At 47.5% G+C, this 18,533-nt stretch overlaps 1 protein-coding gene across 3 annotated transcripts in view; it reads right to left on the bottom strand.

Annotated features, from left to right (window-relative positions):
- The window catches only part of ATAD2B (ATPase family AAA domain containing 2B), a 100,684-nt gene that overhangs the window by 70,193 nt on the left and 11,958 nt on the right, over positions 1-18,533 (bottom strand). For all 3 annotated transcript variants that reach the window (XM_020977988.2, XM_020977985.2, XM_020977986.2), the window contains exon 2: positions 3,164-3,315. In XM_020977988.2, coding sequence (XP_020833647.1) covers positions 3,164-3,315 — 152 coding nt within the window. The remainder of the gene's footprint in view (positions 1-3,163; positions 3,316-18,533) is intronic.

Raw genomic sequence — 18,533 nt, 5'->3', positions numbered from 1 at the left:
ATGCCCCTTACCGCTCTCTTCACTGCAGAGCCTTCCCCCTGCTGGTCAGGTCCTACTTGTCCCATGTCATTTCCTGCATACTGAAAATACCAAAATTCCTATCATCTGTATACCTTATGCTGAACTGGTTTTATCATTTGAGTCTGCATCTGCCCAAAACTGCCTATGTCCTTGAGTTGAACTCAGGAATTGAGCTTTTCCTCTGAGTTAACTTAAAGTTACTTCTTACATATCTGTTTAAGCTTCACAATTACCCTCCCCAAAAGATACGTCACCTGTCCCTGCCTGTGTCTGTGCAGCCATGGGCATTTCTCTTCCAAGGAGACAACAAGCCTGCTCATTCTGATCCCCTAGCCAAGCCTACAAGGTTCAGGTGGCTCCCATAAACCAATCAAGCATTCCTGAGGGACAGAGTGGGTGGTTACCAGCCCGCCCCTCTTCCCTGATGTGACCAATCATGTGGTCCCCACCCCCCAGGATGCTGCCAGCCCTGTGACCAATGGCGTTGTCTTCCCTGTCTGTTCCTGGTTCTGCTGTACTTCCCCAAAGCGCTAGGAAGGCTAAGAAGCCCACTTGTCTTTGGTTATCAAGAGGCCAGAGACCCAACTGATTGGTTACTGTTGGTCTAACTAAAAAATTCATCATGCTTGGACCATTATATCTCAGTGTAATTTTCTAATGTAAGAGTAAACCAATAGATGGATGGATGGATGGATGGATATGGATGGATGGATGGATGGATGGATGGATGGATGGATGGAGAGACAGGTGGATGGATGGACAGATAAACAGGCAGATGGATGGATACAGGGATGGATAGATAGATGGATGGATGGATGGATGGATGGGTGGGTGGATAGATGGATGGATGGATGGATGGATGGGATGGATGAATGGATACACAGACTGATATATTGCTTGCATGCTCTCTCCCCCATTAGTGTGGGAGCTCCTTGAGGACAGGGATTATCTTTTGCCCCTTTCTGGATCCCCAGAGCTTAGCACTGTGCCTGGCACACAGTAGGTGCTTAATAAACACTGACTGACTGACTGTCTGAAAAGAGATGAATGGCTTGCTCTGGGTCAGCTGTAACACAACTAGGAAGCCCCAAAGAGGTGGGGTCAGATGGACCTCAGCAGGCCGGGGGGGAAGGGGGGGGAAGGCCCTACAGCAGACTGAGCACCAGTCCTGAGGTCAAGAGGGCCCGAGTTCACACCAGCTCTAGGAACTGCCCAATTGTGTAGCTGAAGCAGTTTGGAGGCTGGAGAGCCCAGCACTCCTGAGACCCTCCAGAAGGGGTCTGGCGGGTACCTACTGAGACCTCCATGTCGCCCTCACCTAACAGGCCCAACAATGCTCAAGTGACCCCCCCCCCGCCCCAGCCTGGCTCCTCTGGATGCAAGCCAGGGCCAGGAAAAACAGACATTTCTCAGACCACAGGGGCTCTAATGGGCTGAAACACAGACAGAAATAGTTGTGACAACACTTTTCATCTCACCTAACAGTTAAAAAGAGGGCTGAAGTTTCAGGACTTGGGATTATTGATTATCTGAGAGCAGGCTGCTCAGAGCTTGAATTCTTGCCTGTAGGAAAGGCTTGTCCATGTGCTCTGATCAATAGACAGGAAAGGACCCCCACAGAGTTAGTAATTCAGTGTGCTGTCTGTCTGTCTATCTGTCTGTTTGGGGGACAGTAGTTTCATTTGCTTTTATTTGCCCAGTGACTAGATGGTGAGGGATCAGTCTCACCAAAGGAGTGGAGCCTGTGACCAGGGGAGCAAAGTCAGGAACAGTCTGATATGTGCCCTGGATTCTGGAAGAGCAGAATTAATTCAAAGGGATCCCCAGAAGGAGGGGCCACAAATGCTTCAGAAGACACAAAGAGAAGGAGGGTGAACAGGAGCTTTCTGAGGAGGCGGATGTGGGCAAAAAGCAAGCAGGTGACAGGATGAGTCCAAAGGAGACCATGCCCCAAGCCTCTGGCTGCCCCGGCCGGCTTCCAGACAAGGCTGGGGACGCCCAGGGGTTCTTCCTTCCAGCTCTGACTCACCTGCTTCATTAAGCCCCAGCAGACATCAAATAACCAAGGCGGCCACTCACAGGCCACAATTAGAGGGGCCTTCTCCCCGTCCACAGATTCTCAGACATGGATCTCCAAAGGGGAAGAAAAGACAGCGGCCCAGCTCGGCCGCCTGGCAAGACAGCCAGCGGAGGGGTCCCGCCAGGGCCTCTGGCAGAGGCCCTCCTGACCTCCTTTGCTACTTTCTTCACTTAACGAAGGAGCATGCCAAAGAGAGAGCGACCTTAGCACCCTGGGCAGCGACTCGATTTGGGGGGCTGCTTCCAAGAGGAAGCCTCTTTCCCTGGATTAATAAGGATGACTCAGGCAGCATCTTTAATTCATCCCTTTCATGAACCCCATGAAAAGTGACATCATCCCACTCAGGAAGAAGCTGAACATTTGCTGGATTTTTTCAGCCTCAAGTTTCATCACAAAAACATCACAGGACCCAGACTTGATTTCTGGGCATACAACTGTTGTCACTGAATTGGGGGGGATGATTTTCAGGCTACTGAAAGGCTATATAAAAGGTCTCTCCCACTCTTCTCCTCATAGGCCAAGTCTTTCCTATTTCTGCAACCCAAAAACTGTGGGGAACAGCCAAAAGATTCCATGGAACAAGTGGCTTCCCTGCAACCCCCCTTCCAGGGGCCAGCATTAAGAACACCCAAACCCCCATGTGGAGGCTGAGGGAACCAGGCAAGAGCTGAGAGCCAATCTAGATGGCAGCCCCTTCTCCCATAAAACTGCACCAGGTATACATGAGATGATATGGACATCCCACAATTCTAAGGGCCTTGTACCATCTGGTCACATGATAAAATAATTGGGGTGATACATGCAGACTGGCTCATCTGAGCAATTCAGCATCTCAGGGCATTGAAGACCTTCTGCATTTCAGGCCTATCCTGAAAGAAATGACCGAGCCCACTCTTTGTGTCTAGGCTCCCTTCTGGGCAAGAAAACCAGGAGAGTTTTTAAAAATGTCCCGCTACTCATCAGCACCTTTCAGTGCCACGTGGGTCTGACCAAGGAGGGGACGAGCGTCCGATCTCTACCACCAGCGAGGGGCTTGGAAGACACCAGCGCCTCTCTGCTCACCTGGACTGGCCAGGTGCGAGGCTCCATTCCTCCCGCTGGCCAGGACTTCGCGGCTTAGATTTATCCTTGCAGAGAGCATCAGCGAGCTTCAGAGTGCGCTTGGCTGGCGGGGAGATGTGACTGTCACTCAAGCTGCCATCAGCGTCAATGTTCTGAAAGAAAACCATGGAAGCGAAGGCTATTTCCTCAGTTACCACATTCCCCATGCAAACACAGGACAGAAAGCCCAGTATCCTTCCTCTCCCTGCGGCCAGCTCTGATGGACCAACAGCCACTTTGTCTCAGTCTCCAACAGTTCACAAATCTCAAGTGGAACAAGAATGCAGGGCAAAAGGCAAACACGCTCCATCCTCATCCTCGAGGCCCCAGAAGAGTCCAGAGGGAAGGAAGTAGGAGCAAACAGCCTGGGGAAGGGGCACAGGGGCTGAGCTTTGAAGGGAGAGGGTAAGTAAACAGGAAGCAGAAGGAACCTGAGATCAACTGTTCCGGACAGGGACAGTTTCTGTGAGTGCAAGAAGGCAGGAGAAGAATGTCAGGTCAGGTATTGGGCCTGGAGTCAAAAAGACCTGAATTCAAGTGCAGCTTCAAACACTTCCTCACCACGTTACCCTGGGCACAGCACTTCAGCCTCCTCATCTATAAAATGGGATCATAATAGCCCTGCCTCCCAAAGGCACTTTGCAAACACTAAAGAGCTACAGAAATGGGTCCCATCCCCAACCCTCTTCTTCCTCTTCTTCCAATGCAGTTCAAACACGATGGATGTGACATGGACAGACAGCCACCAAGGCAGGTTGGGGGGGTACTCCGAAGGCCCAATCCACAGCCCTGTTAATACATGCCAAACACCCAACGTGGAGGGGATGAGGGCAAACCCACTTATCAATGCAATGAGACTGAGCAACCATGATACCTCCTATCCCACTCCCGCAGATCTATGGACAAGACACGAAAGGAGTGGGTAGAGTGGGAATCTAGTACAACACATTGCACTTCCAGACCCGGGAAGCGTAAACCAAAATCTCAATTCCAGAACCAGACGTGGCAGCTGCCAGAATACCTTCGACCAGTTCTTGCTGAAGCAGCCGTCCCCTCCAGACGACCCCGTCTGCCTAGCCATGCTCCACCCCCTCCCCGTTAGATTATTGCCCCCTCCAACTTTCCAAAAGAATTGTAAACATCGAGAACACACCAAACCCCACAGGGTGAGGGGCACAATTACCACCTCAGCAGGAATACATGAACCCCAAATATACAGAGCCTCATTAGCTGTGTCTTCAATAAAAGCATCTTCACGTAAAAAGCTTTTCATCTTCAAAGCACATTAGTGATGAATTAATATGGAGCCCAGCCCTGGGGGGGAGATGAATAGACATTCAGTGCCTGGCCCAAAGCCACTAGGTCCTTCTGAGGGGAGAGATGCCAGGCGTGAGCGTTGGACGCCTGGAAGGATGGCGTCAGCACCTTCTTTGGACAAGTCTGCCCCTTCCATATACTTAGCAAGAGTAAACCAGCCCTGCTAGCGACCTATGAAACAAAGACAGCCTGCTATTACTAAGGGTTCTGGATGAGTAGTTTCTGAAACAAGTGCTTTGTGCTGATTTCCGAGTCTTGCGAGTGTGACTTCCCTCAATTTATTTCTTGGGACAGTAAGGGAAGCTGAGAGCTACACTCAAGTACTGCCTCAGTTTGGGCAGGCCAGCAGAACTGGGCAGAGACATGCTAAGAGCTCTCTTCTTTCTTTTGCCGTGGCCAAGTGATTTCACCTTGTAGAATGGTTCTTGGTTCTCTTCTTTTTAATCACATTGGCTATAGGTCTGTCAATCTCATTAGCTTTTTAAAGAACCAGCTTTTCATTTTATTTATGATTTCTATAGCTTTTTTCATTTCATTTACCCATTTCTCCTCTAATTTGTAACATCCCTTCTTTTGTGCTTAAAGTCATTTTATTTTTTTGGCATTCTGACTTTTGAAGTGAATATTCAGTTTATTAATCTTGTCCTTTTCTATTTTGTCTGAGGATGTTTATAGAAAGACACACAATTGTAAAAGACTTAGGAACTCTGCCCAGCACAATGGCCTATCACAAATCCAGAGGACTCATGATAGAACCTGCTGCCCTCCTCTAGAAACAGAGGAAGCCCTGTTCTGGACACAGCCAGTGAGGAAATGCATTTTGATGGACTATACATATTCGTATAGAGGTTTTGTTTTTTATTTTATTATTCTTGTTTTCAGCAGAGGGGGAGAAGAGAGGAAAAAAAGTGGGTCCAAGAATGAAATAAAACTGATTTTTTTTAAATTATGTTTGCCCCCAAGGATTGCTTGAGGCACATCCCAGAAATTTTGGGGTGTTTTATCGCCATTTTCTTTCATGCTGTTATTGTTTCTCTCATTGTTCTTGGTCCCACTCATTATTTTAAGATTTCATTAACTTTCCATTTGGGTCTGTGTCTTTTGTTTATGCTCCCTGAACTGATTTATTATTTTTATTGCATTATGGTCTGTAAAGGGCATATTTATTATTTCCAACTTTTTTGCATTTGTTTGCAATATCTATGTGTCTTGATACATGATTATATCTCAGTAGATGCAGAAAAAGCCTTTGACAAAATACATCACTGATTTATGCTAAAAACCCTCAAGTATAGTCACACAGGTACATTTTTTAAAATATCATTAAAAATATCTAAAAGCGAAAGCAATCATCTATGCAATGGGGATAGACGCTTTCCCAACAAATATCAGTGTAAGGATGCATGCCAGCTCTCCCCATTATTACTTAAAAAGTTTCTGGCAGCAACAGAAGTAAGAAAAAAAAATAAAGGCACAAAGATGGGTAATGAAGAGACAAAGCTATCTCTGTTTACTGATGACATGACAATTCGCTTAGAAAATCCTAGGGAATCAGCAACAATATTGAGACAATTCATACCTTCAGCAAAGTCACGGCTACAAAATAAGCCCTCAAAAATCAAATACATTTCTACATCAACAGAATCTAAGAGGCAATAATAGAAAGGGAAATTCCAGCCAATAACTACAAAACGCATAAAACATTTGGGGTTCAACCTACAAAAGCACACCAAAAAACCTGTTTAGATTCAATTACAGAGTGTTCCTTCAAGAAATAAAATGTAACAAGGAGTTGAAAGAATGCTCAGTGCTCACACTAGGGCGGGAGTGTCATATAATAAAAATTACAATGTGACCACAATTAATTTACACTTTTAATGCTATACCAATCCAAAGACCAAGGGGATACTTAGTAGAACTTGGTAAAATAAAAAACTTATTTAAAAAAATAACACAAGCTCAAAAAGATCACTTGAAATGATGAAAAGAGGCAGGGACAGAAAGGGAATAGCCCTTACAGACCTCAGACTAGGTTATAAAATGGCAGTCATCAAAACCACATGGTTCTGGTTAAGAAATAAAGAGGTAGATCAGTGGAGCAGAATAGACAAGGGAGAAGGAAACAATTCAGTAACCCAGCACGGAAAAACCAACAACTCTGAGAAAACTGGGAAGCCATCTGGCAGAAATGAGGCTTGGCCCAGACCACCCATTATACTCTGCAGCATATTCTAAACGCATATACAATCTTCCTAGAGGACAGCAGCCCCACAAATGCTCAGATGACAGACTGACCAGCAAAGCACCGCTTAAGCACCTACTGCATGCCTGCGTGCCTGCCAGCCGCCCTGCTAACCTCAAGGAGTTTACACTCCAAAGGGAGAGACAAAGCAGAAAAGGAAGCTGGCAAGGGGTGAGGGCTGCTCAACTGAACTATGATGAAGCTGCTCATCATGAGGTCACAAAACACCAGTTTAACCAAATCCAATAAGCTTCTTATCAATCAATCAACAAGCCATCATTAAGCACTACTATCTGCTAGGCACCTGGTATAAAAGTACAGAGAATGAAATAATCCCTACCTTGCTTATCCTTTCCAACCTGCCTCCCCTTCCCCAGGCTCACAAAGGTCTACCCAGGACATGGGGATAAAAAGGGTACCTCGAGAGTCCAGGCAAGCCCTGACAAAGACCTGAAATGATGGCCTGGAAGGCCACAGCACAGACTGGACAGAGAGGGATGAAGAATCCAATCTGGGTGGAAATTCCCACAAAGGTCGGAAAGCCAGAGAGACTAAAAAGACGGCAGTGCCCCGTGAAAAAAGAGGGATGTTTTGAATGGAGGGGGAGGGGAAGGGAAGAAGCACCTACTATGTGCCAGGTGCTGGTTTCAACTCTTTTCACAGATTATCATTTCACAAGCAGGGCCCTTTCCTGAGCAGATTTCTATCCAATCAGCACTTATGGTGGTGACCCAGAACCTCAAATACAAAAACTAAATGGCCCCCACTGCCCCTGCCCTAGCCAGACGCCCCTCCCAGAGCTGAGAATCCCTCACACACAGCACAGCAGCAGCACCAGATCTGCGAGAAGCTCTCACAATCCCCACGTCAGGGCTAAGGCTTCCTCAGGGCAGGCAGGGACTTGCCCAGGCCACAAAGGTCCATCTGCCCAGGGCCAGGCTCAAACCCAGGTCGGGTTAATGGTTAATGGTCACAAGGTTCTGTCTCTTCCAAAAGTTACTGGCTTGGGGGCAGTGGGGTGGTACAGCGGATAGAGCTCCAGTCTTGGAGTCAGGAGGACTTGAGTTCAAATCCGACCTCAGACATTTGACACTTATTAGCTGGGCAACCCTGAGCAAGTCAAACACAAACAAACAAAAGTCACTGGCTTGAAAACATAAAATGGACCCAAGAGAGCCAACTTTTCAAAAGGAGGGAGAGTGAGGTGGAAGAAAGGTGAAAGTATTTTTCTTCCTAAAGAAATGAGGTTTCACAGCATCTTAAGACAAAGCCCACAAACTTTGGGTTCTGCTTCTTTGGAAGAACCACCCAATACCAGGTACAGCCTAGAATAAATGGCCGGGAGGCCCTCCAACAAAATTGCTTCTCAGTGCCCTCCCACTCTGTTCCAGACTTCCAGTCATCAAAACTCTGCCTCAGTGGCAGTCTCTCCTCCATCAGTTCCGAGGCCATCTCACCCTGCAAGACCCTCATCAAGAGTGCCTAGTTGCACCTCCCCTTTTCCCTCTCAGCTTTCCGGACTTCCAAACTATGCCCCAGTGCCAGGGCCCTTCGGACCCAAGCCCCTTTCCATGGATGTTGTCTTCCTAGGTTAGAAAGGAACGCTGAGAAGGCAGGGACTCTGGTTTTGCATGGATGTGTATCCTCGGTCCAGAGTCAACACTGTGAGCATTTGCTGACTGGTTTTACCTTTTAAACAACCCTCACTAGTTCACCTGATGGTAGAACTGAGACTATGTCCAATCAAGACGCATTTGTTTATAAATCACCTACTCTGTGCCTGGCACCATGCAAAGCATGGGGGATAAAGAGACAAAGTACTCAGAAAAAAAAAATTTAAATCCTCCCTTAGTTGACCTGATAATTCCGCTGCAGAGGGTACGTGGTGAGTTTTGAAAAGGTATGTGTGTGTCCAAAGACTTTCACGACAGCATCTCACGGAACTGCTGGGAATCATCTCAGCGTCACCTGGGCATACTCGGCTGCAATCAGGTGTTAGGATGGAGCTGTGCCCAGAAGGGAGAAGCCCACCCTAACTGCCCCGGGGTCAAAAGGGCAAAGGGAGGACAAACCAGTCTGATGGAGTCCAGAAACCCGAGGCCATTTCTACATGAAGGACAGTGGCTGTTGGTCCTAAGTTCCACTTTAAAATTTTTACTGCCATGTTTTCTACATGCTACAGAATGGAACACTCCCCGCCTGGAATCCTGAAAGGTCATGAAACACCAGCTGCAAACAGGTTCTGCCAGGAGAAACCAGTTGCATCTGCCCCAGACGCTTAAGGCACCAGGAGAGAGAGACCAGGAAGCCCCAGCTTCCCAGGCCTCTATGGGCTCCCCCAGCCTCTATGGGTTCTCCAGGCCTCCATGGGCTTCCCCACCCCTCAGACCACCAGGCCAATCAGCTCGCCACCCACACAGCAGCTCCTCAAAGTGAGGTCAGGCCCTCAGGGGCCCTCCCCAGCTTCTGTAGCAGCCAGGCCACAGCCCACCCAATTCAGAGCCACCCAAGAGATCACTCTCCTCTAAGCACACATCTGACTGTGGAGATCTTCTCATCTTCTTCCAAGTGTCTGCTAGTTAATCTCTGGGACAAAATATAAGCCACGCCTCTGTTTAGCAACCGAAGTCCAACGCAAGCTGGCCCCAACCTACCTTGCAGCCCCATTGGGCATTCTTCCTCCTCGTCCCTCAGCAACCCAGCCCAAATGCCTTCTGTCCCCGCCGCTCACGAGTGATACTGTGCCTTTGCCGACTGTGCACATTCACAGCAATACATGAGAGAAAAAAATGAAAGGCCCTATGTGCAAGTTTATATCCGCAAAAAAAGAGGTAAGTCTTCATAAAAATATTTGTGAATCTGCTCCAGAAAAGTACTAGTCACCTCTTAAGGGCCCAACGAGGAAAAGTGAAAAAATGGAAAAGCAGCTAAGTTTTGGGTAAAGGCCCCCAGCCAGGGCAATGACTCCCTCCGGGCGAAGTGGGAGGCTTTCCTGCAGAGCCAGAGCTGAAGAGAGATCAGAGATGGCAGCGACCTCCTTCCCTTGCCGCCCCTGCCTCTCCTTGTTCCCTCTGGCCTCTCCTCTCCCCTGCATTTTATGCTGGGTTAGGAAAAGAGCATGTTATCAGAATGTATGTTTTCTTATAAAAAAGCATATGCAGAAAAGTGTACTTTCTAGCAAAAAATTAGTGGTCATGGGAGCCTCACCCCTGATTTCCCAAAGGTTCAATGTATCAACATCACCCCCACGAAAGGCGAGGACTGACCGTCTATGTGTGTGTATGTATAGAAATGCATTACTAACCAGCTTCATGTTGATGCTGTATACACATGTCTAAACGCACATCTTTGTTCCCACCAATCACTCTCTGCGCTTGTCATCCTGGCCACTAGCAGTGCCCGGCACAAGGTGGGTGCTTCCATGGCTGATAAGAGAGAACTAGCAGCTGAGCAGACACCTTGCAGTTTCTCTGGGCGGGCTGATCTAAAAAAGCTCTTAAACAATATCTTCTCACAGACCTTTGGCAGCCTCTGCCCTCTCGTCCCAACAAATGGCTGTCCAGCCTCAGCTTGAGGCCATCCATTCCGGGGCAAGCTGGCCCTCCAGCGTAGGATAGTTCTCCCCCCATAGCTCCTGCTTCTAGCTCTGCAGTCCCAGAGAATAAGGCAAAGCCCACCCCCAGCCCAGTGGGCCCAATCTTAAGGTCAGCCCAGACACCTTCCGAATGTGGGTCCTGTCCAGTTGATCAATGCCACCCTCCACACGAAGTCTGACAAGGGCAGAAGACAGGACCACCTAGTGTTGCCAGCTCACGGGGAGCTTGCAAAGCACTCAAACTCCCAGACTTTTTTCAGAAAACCTGCTTGTCTGTCTATGCCTATCAATTTTAAATTTCTGGATTTATTGTAGGTACCCAAGTGCAAGACTTTTAAGGGACGCTAGTGGGCGCCATAGCGCACAGGGCACTGGGCCTGGAGTCAAGAAAACTCATTCCCGAGTTCAAATCTGGCCCCTGACACTGATGAGCTTGGCTGTGTGACCCTGGACAAGTCACTTCACCTTGGCTGCCTCAATTTCCTCATCTCTAAGACGAGCTGGAGAAGGAAATAGCAAACACTCCAGTATCTCTGCCAAGAAAACCCCAAAGGGCTCACGAAGAATCTGACACGACCAGAACAAATGAACAAAACGCAGGACTTTACAGTGATTCCTATCGAATTTCATTTGATTGGATTCAGGCCAGTGTTCTCATCTGTCCAGATCTTTCGAGGTCCTGACTGTCACTCACTATGTCCGCCTGCCCTCTCAGCTGGGTGCCCCCTGCAAATTGCTTTATCCAAGTCAGCAAGCCCAGGGCTCAGCCCAGATCCTGGGACACACCCGAGACCCCCTGCCATGCTGACACTGAACAACTGACAAGCACTCGACCATGACTCCAAAGAAGAACTGTGACAGGACACCCCTGCCAGCCTCTGGGGGGGCCACTTCCCAGACCACGCTGCACAGGCTTTCAGACGTTTTCTACGTATTGATGACTAATGCTGATCTTTTCCCCTTTCTTTTCTTTTGCCTTTAAAAAATATTAATTGTTATACAGGACAGCTCTCTGGGAAGGGAAAGGGAGGATGACAGAGAAAAACTGTAAGGATATAAAAATCACAGATATCAATAAAAACTTATTTTTTAAAAAAAGCAATTCCCCTTTTCAACCTGGCTAGCCAGTGAGCTCTGAATCCCTCTGTCCTCATCTGATCTGGTCCTTCCACCTCCTCCCTAAGAACAAGATCTTGGCTAAAATCAGGGTCCACTCCCCGCAGCAACCATTCTCCTCTCATTCTCTAGAGCCCAATGTCCTGTCCTAAAAGGAAATGAGGGGAGCCAGGCCCCCTCGCCCCTGAGGAAGCCAGGCTTGCTTCCACCATCACAATGACCCACTCCACCTTGCGTCTGCAGACACCAAAGTCAGACCACCGCTCTGCAGCCTGCAGGTTCTCAGCAGTTTCCTTCTCTTTTTGGAAATTCCAACACTTGCCTTTCTCCCATTTTCTATGCTCTTCCAGAAGTTTCTGACAGGAGCTCAGCCATCCCATCTGCCAGTTCTTCCAGGCCCCAAGGCTGCAGCTGATCTGAGTCAGGGCATTGAGGCACTCTCTTAGCTCCTTCCTTATCTCCAGGACCAACTCCCTGTAGGTCACAGAAGCTCCATTTTGGCACCAGAGCCCTTCCCAGCCTGGCCCCGACTGTCCTGCTCCACCTTATCCCACACTGACCCAGGCAAACCATTCTCGTCCCTCATCCTCTACCTTCTGCTTCCAAACCTTTGCTCTGACTTGTTCCCCAGGCCTGGAAGGCCCTTCCTTCATCCTCACCTCTGCCTCAGTTCCTTCAAGGCTTAGACTTGATGCCCTCAGCACAGCCTCCCAGGGCCACTGAGCACCTGGCATTCCCTCTCTTTATAGTTATTCTGTCAAAGCTGGTATACATATGTCCTTCTGGCCTCCTCCCAGGAGAATGGCAGAAGTGCCCTGCAAACAGGCAAGCACAACATAGAGGCAACTTGATAAATAATCAAATGGGCTACAAACTATTCAATTCTAAAGCACCATTAACACCTAAGCCTTCCTCTACATTTTACCCACAAGCAAAACTCTAATGTTTGTTGGAGAAAAAGGCACCCTGAGTAAATAAAATGTGTGTGTATGTGTGTGTGTGGCAACAATCAGTTTGACAAGCATTTATTAAGTGCTTACATATCCAGTAGGAAAGGAAGGGCAGCTTAAAGGAGGAGGTCCTGAAGTTGGGGGGAGAAGGGGAAAGGCCTCATGCAGAAGCTGGGAACAGGCTCCCTCCCATTTCCAAACACCTTCACACAGAACTGGTTGTGCTGACTTGGCCAAAAGAATTCCCAAGTTAAGCTAAAATGGCATTTCCCAATACCATCTGCTCTTTCTTTGCTAGTCTTCTGTTTCACTGGATACATTCAAAAAAAGGCAAATAACTACTATCTTCAGACTTGCTTAATAAAACATTTAAAGAAATACCTGTCAGATCCTGAAGGAGACTCGATGTACAAAAATGTGCAGCACAGAGGGGAACCACCCTGGCTCCTGAGAATGGAAGCGACCTCAGCGCCATCTGGTCCAAGGCTCTCATCTTACCCAAGGGCAAGAAGGAAGTCCAGAGAGCCAAGGAACTTGCCCAGGTCAGACAGGTCATAACTATCATCAGAAGATTCAAATCCAGGCACTGACTCCAAATTTTCTCTTTTTTTAATTTTTTAAATAAAAGGATTAATAACTGACCTTTAAGCAAATCAACACTCAAGAGCAGGGGTGTCGAGCTCCCTGCAGGCCCACATAGTAACATTATCCTGTGTTCTACTCTAGTTTTAGGATTTGGAGAAGCACCTCCCAATGACATTTTCATCTGGTTCAGGCTCACTCGGGAGGGAATGCTGGGGACCCCACATTGGAGCCCACTGCTCCAGAGCTAATGTTTGTAAAGCATCTAGCACCTAGCAGGCAGGCTCCACTCTGGCAAGCCTGGCCAGTTTGCCCAGGGACTGACTGCCCATGCCAGAATCCACATCCAGGAGATTATCTCTCAGCATATAAGGTTCTCACAGAACCTGTTTGCCTCGGGCTAATCACAAGAAAGAGGCTCCCTACTCCTTGCACAACCAGGGGGAAGCATCAGCAGCTCAAAGGGCCCAAGCGGATCAGGACAGACTAAGTGGAGACAGTCAAGTCACACCCAGGCACAGAGGAACCAGGTCAGAGGGCAGGAAGTGCCTGGCATCTCCTTTGCCAAGAAATCAGGCAGGGTTTGGGGATCACCTCACTGAATGAAGGGGTCTCTGGCAGCACCCACAGATCCAGGACCCCACAAAGGATAAAATGTTTCAAAGCATCTGCAAAAAAAAGGGGGGGGCGACTTTCTCTGGGTCTCTGTCTTCCATTGCAAAATGAGAGATATATGGTCCCTCCCACCTCTCAGAATAACAATTTTAGTTACATAACTATGGCATAAAACAAAGTATGCTTGTTAATTATTCCTATGGCCAAAAAAATTAAGATGTTGATTTATTCAAGCCCAAATGTGTAGAAGTACAATTCAAATTACACATGTAATAAAAGACTGCTATTGGAATATTATTACTAAAATGAAGAATGCAGAAAACCATGGGAAAACATATCAATTAATATAGCCAGAAATAATTGTAATATGAAAACAAAAGGCATCAATATCTTTTTTTTAAGTGTTGCAAAGATGTTGGTCTATCACTACTATGTGCCCAAATGCTACAAAGCCATTTCAGCTAAGCACGTGAAAGAAGGTGGCCTTCCCCAGGTGACCATGATTACTGGGTTTCTTGGATCCAGTTGTCACTGTCTCTGACAGTTGTAGATTCTTGCCTATTCAGTATGTTCCACCAACAGGCTTTTCTATATGTTTAACATTTCAGAGGCAGTTTTCCCCGCACTAGACAGCTGGCCCTGCCATAGCAAGGCAATTTTCTTGGACTCCTCCCAAAATTGATTGTCTGTCTCATTTCCCGTAGAGGTTGTTACAAACCTTCTCTCTACTAGCACCCTAACCCACCTTCCTTTACTGAGAAAGTAGATGCTAACTCTAATCACCTGACCCCTCCATCTCAAAGTCCCGGTCTTCTCTTCCTTTAGTCTCTACCTGGGCCCTGCTGTCTACTCCAGCCTGGTGGCTTCACTTCTTTCTCATCTCCAGCCTGTCCCTGTCTCCTGGTCTCTGCTCTGTTGCGCATGCCCACGAGCGCGCGCACACACACGCGCACACACACACACACACACACACACACACACGCACGTCCCAAGACTCCCTACTCTCCATCCCTTGGAGTTCCCTCTTACCTTGATGGCACCTAAGGCTGCCTACTCTCTGCCTTCACCTCCCCACCCTCTGTCTCTCTGTCTCTCTCCCTCTCTCTCATTTCCCAACCCTCTACAATGCATAACCCAACACGACTACACTAGAAATTCTCCCCTCGAAGTTACTCAAGATTTTCTAATCACCAAATGTAACAACAGTTTGTCCCCAACCCCAACCTCCCCAGTGCATCGGACAGTGCTGACCCCCCCTTTCTCCCAGATGCTCCCTCGGTTCCTGTCCCACCTGTCTCATGGCTTGCTCCTTCTCAGACTCCTCTGCTGGCTCCTCTGTCATCTCACACCCCCTCAAAGCTCTGTCTTGGGCCCTCCTCTCTCCTCTCTCCTCACTCTCTCACGGCGACCTCGCCCACAGTCAGGGGTCTAATTATCACCTCTACACAGGTAACACTCAGATCTTTTTGTCCAATCAGTCTCTGAAACGCTGCACACTCATGACCACCTGCCTAAGAGCTATCCCAGAGGCCTCAAGCTCAACACACTTGGAAGAGGATTCATTCTCTTTCACCCATCCTCTGAACATCCCTCTCTCCCCACCATCCATTATCCACTTCCAGGAACCTCATTGGTGACCCCACTTTGTCATTTCTACCTGCAGCATCCATCTCATGTCTCCACACACAGCTAGCAACTCTTTCCAGCCCTCACCACCTGTTGCAAAGCTTCCTCATTTGTCTTCTCGCCTTTAGGCTCTTCAAATTCCAAAGGGATTGTCTGGCAATGCAGACCCTACTCCAAATCCCAGGGACTCCCAGCTTAGTCAGTCCAGAAAGCTCATTCCAGTCTGGCCCCAAGTGGCCCTTAGCAAACACTGCTCCTCTTCCCACATTCAACGGCCTAGCCAGAGTGGTGTGCACACTACTACACATGGGCCATCTTCCATCCTCTCGTCTCCGCACTGGCTGTCCTTATTCTTGGAACGTCCAACCTCCTCATTTCTACCTCTCTAAATTCCCAAGTTCTTTCAAAATCAGTATTTATTGAGGGCCTACCACATAGTCAAGAGACATTCAAATGGTTGTTCTGCTTAAGAAAAATGTAAACAAAATAGAACATATTAATAGCAAAAAGAATAAATCACATAATATTCACAGACACTGAAAAACCTTTTGACAAAATCCATTTCTGTTGACAATATCTACTCCTATTAAAAATGCTAGAAAGCAAAGGAATAAATGGAGCTTTCCTTAACATGGCAAGTAGTATGGATCTAAAACCAAAAATCAACATAATCTGTAATGTGAATACAATGGAGGCCTCCGTAGTAAGATCAGGGGTAAAGCAAGGCTGTCCATCATTACTACAACTATTTAACATGGTGTCAGAAATGCAAGCTCTAGCAATAAGGCAAGAAAAAGACATCAACAGTACAAACAAAGGAAACAAAAAATAGAATCGAGAACCCAAGAGAGAGCTACTGAAATAATTAATAACTTCAGGTAAGTTGTAAGACATCAAATAATGCCACATAAATCAACAGCATTTCTGTATGTTATCAATAAAACCCTGCTAGAAGATACGGGAAGAGAAATCCCATTGAAAATAACTATAGAGAGCCCAAAATCACTGGGAGTTATCTATCAAGATACACACAGAGACTATGTGAACACAATCATTAATCACTCTTAACAACTCTGAAAGACAAAAGAGCTCTCACCAATTCAATGGCCACCCACGATCCCAGGGGACCAATGACTAGAAGCCCCCTAACTCAGAGGGGGAGAACTCAAGATACAAAATGAAAGGCCCTTTCTAGGCCTGCCAGTGGGGATTTGTTTCGCATGACTATTCATATTTGTTACAAGGGTTTGGTTTTGTCTTTTCCAATGGGAAGGAAGGGAGGTAGAGGGGCAGGCAGGAAAGAAATGCTTGTTAATTGGGAGAAAAAAGTTTTTTTAAAAATCTCAGGGAAAAAAAAGAGTCAAGAAAATCTGAGCAATTCTAACTCAAGACTTCAATGTGCTCTGATTTCCTTCAGCCCTGTGAGTGATTCTTTCATCAATGTGCACGATGATCACACACACACACACACACACACACACACACACACACACACACACACACACACACACATATACACCCCTACCCAATCAGGCTATCAGGAGGGAACAAACCAGTGGGCTTTCACAAGGGATCATCTACACTAGATCACAGCCTGGTATTTGACTGAGAGCCATGGCCAACACAAGATCCCACTACATTTCCTTCCAGTTGATCATGAAAAAGCATGAGATCTGTTAGAACAAATGCTCTCTTCCAAAAAAGTGTCTCCCGTCCAGACAACAGAATCATTCACGATTCCTAGGCAGATGTGCCTGCAGCAATAACTCTGTTCCATGGTCCTTTGATCATAATCAGGAGGCAAGGGAAAGCACTGGGGGAGACATCCAATGGCTAAGGGTGAACGCTCCCCACCAGGATGGAGACTCAGTTCAAAGTCCAAGTGGAAGAGGGCTTGGGGATGGGCAGCTCCTCTAGGTGACTCTAGTCTGCAAATGACATTGCACTGTTTGCATCAAACGCTTGGAGCTGGCAGAGCCCCTGGGAGAGAGCTGTGGCCCCTCTGGAGGAAGGTCTCACTGCACAGGAAAGACCAAGAGTTCCATGAAGTACCTCTACTGCCCACATTACAATGTGCAGTGGGACAGCTGCCCATCCAAGAGTGCCCGTAATCGAGATGTGTCTACGGAGGCAGAACAGACAGACAACAGAATTAAGGGTCACGTACACAAGGAAGGCAGGCTGCCTCCAGGAGCTCGCCCAGCTGGCCTTTAAAGGTGCCAAAGCAAACTCCAGACTGCGGTCATCTGGCAGAGAAGGCCATGGTCAAAGGGGCAGGACACCATCTGGGGCAGGTTCCTATGGACTAATATCAAGGGGGCTTCCCAAGTTCTCCAATGTAATGGTTCTTCATGCTTCAGAGCATCTATTCCTGACCAATGGATCCCGTTTGTAAATGGCTCTGAGTCAAGAAGGCACTAGCTCCTTCCTAGCTCTCAGCTGGAACCTCCAAGTCCCACAGAAGGAGCAAACTCAGGAAACATTTGTACTCTCAACCTCTGGAATGATCATTTTTTTGTTTCGCATCAAAAGCACAAGAACAGGCTCTAAGATTATGGTAAACAACGTGCCAAAACCCATCGTCCGATGTATGTTTGCAAGCACAGCCAACTCTAGGATAAGGTAGGTCAATCTTGACTGTGGTTCACTGCCCTCCTGACCCTACTGCACAGCGGAGAGTGCCATGCTAGGCTGGAAAATCGATTAAAGGCCCTTGGCTGCCACTGACTCAGCAGACATCTGGAAGCCCTCAGAGCACCACGAACCACACTACTTTGAGAAATGCCCCGCAGTAGGAGCCAAACAACCAGCCACCTCAGCCACAAGGAAGGGAAATCCTACTGGAGAGCTGATCATCCCACCTACGAATTTTTCAAGCAGAGCTAATTCTTTGCTAGAGTAAAACACAACAAACGAGAGTAAAACTTTGCTAGAGTAAAAATAACAAACCAAAACATTCAGTCCGCAGGTTTCATTTAAAACCTGCTTTTGGAAAAGGAAAGGACAAATTCAAAAGTTCGGGGCTATGCACTTTAGCACAGAAAAGGACTGATCCTAGTATCAAAAAAGGGAATATGTGTGCTCCCTTGAGGCCACAAGTGGCCTTCTAGGTCCTTGAGTGAAGCCAAGGTCTACAGAACAAATGCTTTTATGAAGGGACCTGGATAAGTTAAAACCACCATCATTGGTCCACTTTGGAAGGATCTTCCATTCCTCTTCACATGATATGTGGAAAGGAGGGAGAGTGGTGGGAGCACACTAGACTGAGGGTCAGCTAATCAACAAGCA

Source organism: Phascolarctos cinereus, unplaced genomic scaffold, assembly GCF_003287225.1.
Source record: "Phascolarctos cinereus isolate Bilbo 61053 unplaced genomic scaffold, phaCin_HiC Scaffold_2;HRSCAF=192, whole genome shotgun sequence".
NCBI lineage: Eukaryota > Metazoa > Chordata > Mammalia > Diprotodontia > Phascolarctidae > Phascolarctos > Phascolarctos cinereus.
The sequence above is the reverse complement of the archived record's forward strand: the minus strand, read 5'-3'. Positions and strand labels throughout refer to the sequence as shown.